Source organism: Nansenia antarctica (assembly GCF_963989245.1).
Source record: "Nansenia antarctica genome assembly, chromosome: 1".
NCBI lineage: Eukaryota > Metazoa > Chordata > Actinopteri > Argentiniformes > Microstomatidae > Nansenia > Nansenia antarctica.
Window position 1 is genome coordinate 86,723,440 of NC_137674.1, and position 7,500 is coordinate 86,730,939.

The 7,500-nt window shown below is 41.9% G+C and overlaps 1 protein-coding gene across 1 annotated transcript in view; it reads left to right on the forward strand.

Annotated features, from left to right (window-relative positions):
* Positions 1 to 1,273: 1,273 nt before the first annotated feature.
* nectin1b (nectin cell adhesion molecule 1b) overlaps positions 1,274 to 7,500 on the forward strand; it is a gene marked incomplete at both ends in the record, with an annotated part of 203,156 nt that continues 196,929 nt past the window's right edge. The window contains one exon of the mRNA XM_080526767.1: positions 1,274 to 1,325. Coding sequence (XP_080382893.1) covers positions 1,274 to 1,325 — 52 coding nt within the window. The remainder of the gene's footprint in view (positions 1,326 to 7,500) is intronic.

Sequence of the window (7,500 nt, forward strand, 5' to 3'; positions counted from 1 at the left end):
CTGCTTGTGTCAACTCATCACACACACCAGCAACTCATCACACACTGGTCTACTCTACACCACCGGAGGTTTCGGAAGGGAAACTTTCTACTTCAGCTTCTGGCTTTGCGTGACAGTCCAGGGCTGCGTTCCTAACGTCCCTCCGAGAGCGCCGGAGCGCACACTGGCTCCGACGTCTTAAAGCGACCCAGTCATCTGATTGGACCAGAGGCGTTCCGTGAGTGCTGATCAGATTTCCAGATACGAATTTACGAACGCAGCCCCAGTCTCCAAGCCCCTCCTCGTCCAAAGCGTCATCCCCAGATCTCCGCTCGGCTCGGTCAGACACACTGTGCTGGTTCAGTCCTGGTCGGGTGCGTGTGTGTGGAGGAGTGCGCATAGCGGGGATTTCATAGGGAGGTTACATTGCTGCGTATTTGATGAAAAAGGATCCCCGATCGTCGCCAGCCAGAGAACCTCAGCCTGATCTGTTAGTACATCTACGGATGAAAGACCCCTGGTCCCGGAGTAACATCTCACCGCCAGGAGGCTCCTTCGCCCCTAACCCTTCCACGGGAGAAGAACAGACGGAACTTCGGGCTTCATTGTTTCGTTCAGAAGAAGAAAAGTAAGACCAACAGAAAACAGAAGATCGTCCCAGAAGTCAGGATAGGATACACCATGTTACCTAGTAGTAACAACATCTAATAGCATTTGGAGGAACGCGTCAGTGAGAAACTATCCAGGTTGTGTTTGTCGTGATCTGGTCTCACTGGAGCATCGGTACCTCTCCCGCCCTCTGGATGAAACACAGGACTAAGGACTACTGTATGGAGGAATCTGCCAAACTGGAATAACATACCACACTTTGAACCCTCTCACTCTCTCTCTATCTCTCTCTCTCTCGCTGATATTAGATCCACTCTTCTTAACCCCACATTAACCCATTCTTGTTCCAATACAAACTCTCGCGTTTACGCATTTGTGCGTAAATTCCAAACTCTTGCTGCTCGTTCTAGGAGAACGTCCGTCACCTGGTTCTCGCAGCTCAAAGCATCGTAACGTTTGGAAATATACTTCAGGTTTGAAAAGTGCCTGCCTGCTGCTATCCACATTGTCTCCAGGTTACTGCAGACAGACTGAGGCGTCGTTCGTAACCAGCGGACTGGTATTTTGCGCACAAATCGGCACATTTGATTGCATGCCTGGTCCCGGTCCTCCGGAGTGAACATATCCCTAAACATCTCCCATCCTACATCAGTGCATCGGAGAAGGTCCGGGTGGCAGAAGGTCCATGGCGATGTCTGCGGGTGTCTGGTTACTACTGCTGGCTGTCAACATACCAGGTAAGAGGCAGTGGAGATAATCCATTATTAGTTTTTAATTATGATTATTATTGTTATTAGTTATCCATGTCTGTGTTCAATATTGAAGGATGGGTTTAAAATGTAAAACAACACTACAGAATATCCCTCCTGGCACTGACTGTTTGGGTTTTATAATCAGTTTAATCAGGACAAGTTTCCCCACTTTTGAACACTAGTATAAGTGAACGCAGAGCCATGGAATTAATCGGATCCGTCACTAATGCAATTGGTTATAAAATAATTTAATATCTGCGGTGACATGAGCATCACTGCAGCCAGATGGCGATGAGACAGAGGTTCCTAACCCAGGTGATCCATACCGCCGACACAAGGCAAGCTGCCAACGTGATGTCTTCTCTGTTAATGGTGTCCGTGGTGAATCTGGTAGCCTATGTTAGACAAGCATGTTTGATGATGACAACCCTCAGCTGAGAGCTTCAACAGGCTTGGATATCCAGGGTGATCCAGTCAGTCAGTGTACCTACACTCTTACAAAACAGTCACCTGCATTATGATGATACTCTGTACTCGGTGGTTAATGCTGACTTTATAGTAAACTGTAGTAGTAGTAGTAGTAGTAAACTCATAAGACAAAGAATGTCCCCATGTGTTACAATACAGCAGGCTGTACTACGCAGCCTGCCATGCAATACAGCCATTAGCTTATGCACACAGTCTTGTTTGACTTGTCTAGTTGTCTCACCTCTTGTGGAGTAAAGTAGCCGTTAGTAAAACGTGATCTACCCGCTTCTGTCATACAAACATTGAGGGGAAATCCACAGAAAAAAACGAGATGCTAATTACAAATATAGGCTACACCTATGCGTGGTTATTGTAGGTCGTTGTATCATATTGAGATACAGATATAGAGGGATCTCTGTAGGAGAACGTTTAAAAAATAAAATAAAAATAAAAATACACTTTTAGTTACGTTATATCTTGAGTGTTTACTGTTTATCCAGTAAATTGTCAGCATGATACGGTGTGTGCGCCTCTAAGGAGAAGGCCTCATCGAAAACAATTACCGGTATCATGCTCCTCATCTCCTATGGCGAGAACATCGGACCTGTCATACTAAACATATCGAGTTGATCAATACTGTGACAGCAACTCCATGTAATGTGTTTTGTTCTTGTTAACAGTTAATTGACGGACAAGTCAGGCTGTAGAAACAGGGCTAGGGCGTTGCGATACGAGGCTTTGACACAAGGCTCTTCAACACAACGCTATTTAAACTAGTTCTTCATACTCTTATCAAGTATGTCTGCATATTAAGACCCATACCACAGGGACACACATGGATAGACCCGTCCAAATGGGATACATTCTCACAGGCTGTATATTTAGGAGAACATTGGTTGCAGGATCCATAAACTTGTGTGGATATTCAGCTGCGAGTGCTGCACCCACAACTCAACACCTGTTTTCCTCATTGTGATACCAGAGCCATATTTTCACCAGAAATAATGGCTGAAAGGTCATGTATCATACTTAAACTGTGTGGTGGAAACCTGTTACTGAACTGATTATGGCTAGGTAATGCTTCAGCTTTGAATTATCCTACTTCTAAACGTGTAGTTACTGGTTGATAGACATAGAAATAAAAGCATAAAAGCACAGACTAATTAATTGTTTTTTTATAGGGTATGCAATCCATCAACCTATACAAATTTGCAAGCTTAATTGTGTATTCAACTACACTTACTACCAAGTGATTGGGCCTATGTGTCAAATCTGCTATTTTTTGTGTGATTATAATTAACTTATTTCACATTAACTGGCACCAAGCTGGGTATGTCAAGGTGAATAGCATTGCAGTAAAATCATGCGTGTGTGCACCTCGGTAAAGCTAATCCTTTCTGTGCATGTGGCTCGGAGTCAAGACTTGGGGGCCATTATGCAAAGGGATTCAGCTCCAGTGCTGAATGTATGTATGGTTTGAAATATTCATTTGGCAGTGGAGGGAAGATGGAATCAGGTCAAAGGTGGATACATTTATTTGGTTGATGCCTCACAGGTTCTTGCATCACTACATCTTAACGTATAATAGTTGTGCATTTCTGGCCGGTTTCATGTACTTTAAATAAATGAATAAATAGAGAGAGGGAGGGAGGGATGAAGAGGGTTATATGACCAGAAGATGAAGAATGCAGAAGTAGCAGGGTCGTAAGATGTTTGACCTTCCTTCCTTATGTCTTGTGACACATTGAAGACTTTGATCAAGAGTTCCTGTCTGATTCACAGTGAGATGATCCGTTTGCTTGTGGGGAAGATCAGGATTAACTGGTTCTCTGGGGATTCATGTTGGAGATCTTTTGAAGCCGTGCAATCAAGGGAAGGGAACATTTCTCCAAATCTGTAGACACCAAGACAGGTCTTAAAAAAGTGTTTTTGTAGGTAATGTAGGAGTTGTTGTTGTTTTATCTGTAGTCTAATTCATCACTCGGCTATAGGCCTAAATGATTGTTTTCTGTTGTCTATGTCATAGCTTGTGTATTTGTGTTGTGTAATTATGTGTGTTTTAACTGGAATAGTTGTTTTAAATTGTTTTAAATTGTTGCTTACCTACTGTAAAGCACTTTGACGTAAAGCGCTATACAAATACATTTATTATTATTGTTTAATATTAGAACAGGAGATGTGTAGAGTCATAGTTGCTTTGACACCACATGTTGAGCTACCAAAGGGTGCTTTGTTTGTTTGTTCACTTGGGTCATATTGGATGAAGTGTACAAGTCTGCAAAAGAGCCTGCAAACCTTTTGTTAATGATGTGTCCCTTCTTTTGACATGCAAATAGCCATGATTCAGTCATTCACTCCGAGGTTAAAGGGTGTTGCTATAAACGCCATGTGCCTTTGATGCCCCAAGTGATTTGCTAGATCCACCCTGCTTTGGTTGGCCAAACACACATAGAACATAGTGGGAACTGGATCTAACTAATGCAAGCAAACACAACCCCCAGTTTACAATATAAACCGTCTGTGACATTGTTGTATATGGACTAGAACACACCGTGACGTATGAAAGACAGTACTTCCGAAATGCAGGATAGGAAAATGAAAAAGTTGGACGTCGTATTAAGAAGTACAATTTAGACAATGAAGTTCATCTCACAGATTAACCACGCAGTTGTTTTTAGAAGAAAAAAAAATTATATTGCATGTCGCTGTATTACTTTAATTGTTTCTATATGTGCCATTGTTATTTGTATTTCTTAACCGACTGTGTGGGAATAAGGGAATTATAATCATTGTCCTCCCAGCCTCCCACCAACCAGCACAGCGAGGGTGGCTCTGAACCCTGCGTGTAAAAAGCCTTTTGTCTGTCTTTATTATTCCATCAGGTTGAGCTGCTGTTTTGTGTGGATGTTTCTGTGTCACTTGTTGTTGTTCAGTTGATCCTTGACACGTAGAAAGGAACATTATACCACCTGCCAGCGTATCACCATCTTGTCTTAATGAACATCCGGACTGATGCAAACATCAAGACAATTGTATTATACAATCTAATACATTTTGTTCTTATCTTTTGTGAAGGAAATGTATTCTCTTTTTACCATTCCAGGTGTTCTATACTTGTGTATTAACACTGGTTCAGGTATTCTGTATGTGTGTATTAGGCTAACACTGGCATGACTCTTTCACAATGTGAATTACAGGCAAGTGGTAGGGTTGGGCATTATCACATCCTTAAACCGTCCCCAAAGTCTACCACGGTACGCAGTATTACCACAGGATTAAACATCACATCGTACGGCTTTGAGGGAGCTGCCAGTTTCAAATGATGGATTTGTGACAGCATCTGGTGAGGTGGGCCGAGGCGGCAAGGTAGTAGCTATTATTTATTTATGTTTACAGATCATTGAAGAAGACATGGTTATTTATTTGAATGTCGGTACACCTCAGTTCAGCTAGCAGATGCCCTAACTACTACCGCTGTCACTCCCTGGCAGGATGTGGTCTGTACGGGAGTCTGTTGAGACATCAATGTATCATTCAGATAGTCAACATATGACCTCCTTCCTCCCTCCCTCCTTTTTTTCTCTCCTTTTTTAAGAACAATTCCCATGCCGACATGCCAGCCGTAGGATCTCAGCCTTAGGAGATGTCACTTTACAAAATACTTTATCCTTGATATGGATTTTTCAACTAGAAAAATCACTTTGTCGTTGCAATACCGATTATGAGTACTGAACTCTGAGTGTAAGTTAACCCTTTTCCAGCTTGAGCATGGTGTCGACTCTATAGAGGGACAAGAATGATGAATGAATGAATGAATGAATGAATAATTGAAGACCACATTTCATAACTTTGCATAAGAACTGGCTATACTGCTCTGATAAATTTGCTTGTATACAACGTTTATTTTTTTAAACATTTTTAGAGAACGGCTTATGACATCTGGCCACAGGGACAACAGTTGAAAAGTAGCCATTTGGCTAACACTGACTCATTTACCAACTGGTTTATTAATGTGTACTGTCCCTGGTCAACAAATACATACATACATACATACATACATACATACATAAATAAATAAATAATAATAAGAAGTATACAATTCTGGGTGTCACAGTGTGAGATGTTGACATTGTGATAACCTTCAGGCTGCTACCCTCCCACCCTAACATACCACATGTTGCATTTTAAAGAGCGACATATTGAATATAACTTATTGACAGGAGTGTTTCAGCCCACAGTCACATGTGCAGGTCATTACAGATGCACTGCCTGCCTGCAGAGTTGATGGGGAGCAGAAAGATCCTATTTTTGCAAAAAAACTTGTTTGCCAGGGAAATATTGATTCATAAAGCCGCCAGACACACACCCACACACACTCCCACCCACCCACCCCCACACACACACTCCCACCCACCCACCACACACACACACACACACACACACACACACACACACACACACACACACACACACACACACACACACACACACACACACACACACACACACACACACACACACACACTCCCACCCAGACACACACACACACACACACACACACACACACACACACAGATTGTGTGTTTCATCCATTTTCCGCATCATTCCACATTGACTGGTCACTTTCAGTATAGTTATCAACATCTCTGGCCTTTAAGGAGCAGCAATGTTTAAATCCTATGGTGCTGTGCTGTGGTGATGATTAAAACAAGTAAACATCAATATATTGTATTTCCAGGACATAAATAGTGAGGCGATGTTAGGCTACTAAGAGGATGGATATGCCACGCCCTCAAAATGCTGTTTTCCACTGTTGGAAACAGTTACGAGAGACACTCGGGAGCAAACCTCGTCTCTCTCTGTGTGTTAAACTGCGTGGCTTTGATGTCAGCTAGTTAATCCGTAGTCCAAACAGTGAACAGGTTTTTCTGTGCAAATTTAATTAAAGCTGTCTGTCGGCGTTCTGCAAATGACCAGTCATCATTAACAAAAGAGTTGCTTATGAATTCTCCCCCGATGACTTCATCAACAACACATTTTTTTTTTTTCACAGAGAATTCGTGAGCTTTTAATTTTAGAATTATCAGGTTCTATCTCCGTTTAGGGCAGTTCAGAGATATCGAGCGTCAAAGTTTTTACATTCCATTATGTTTTGTGAGATGGAACCTTTGTATTTTATGAATTACTAAATAACACCACAGAGGCATTAATAAACACCTAATGGATCAGATTATGTAAAAAACTCAATTTTGACAAAAATGGAGATAGAACCTTATAATTCTAACGTCACGAATTTCAGTTTCCTGGTGTACATTTTAAATTGCGCCACACTATGTTTTTTAAAGCATCTTTTCTGACGTTTCCTCTATGCACATCTAGTACACTCAGAGGCCTCTGCATGAAAGCTGTGTATCGTATGAATAAAACAGCACCAAGGGCACTGAACCTAAATAATGGAAAGGTTATGACAGAATGTAGTATTCCCTGCTCACGGATGACTGGTCCTGACCCTAACCTAGGTATTAACCCTAACCCTAACCTAGGTATTAACCCTCACCCTAACCTAGGTATTAACCAGTGAATTTGGTTCCCTTCTATTGTTGGAAGTCTGTAGTTTATGTCATATTACTGAGGATGAAATCAGTCGTTTAGGCCTTTAAAAGATGTCCTGAAACAGCCTCAGCATGTAGAT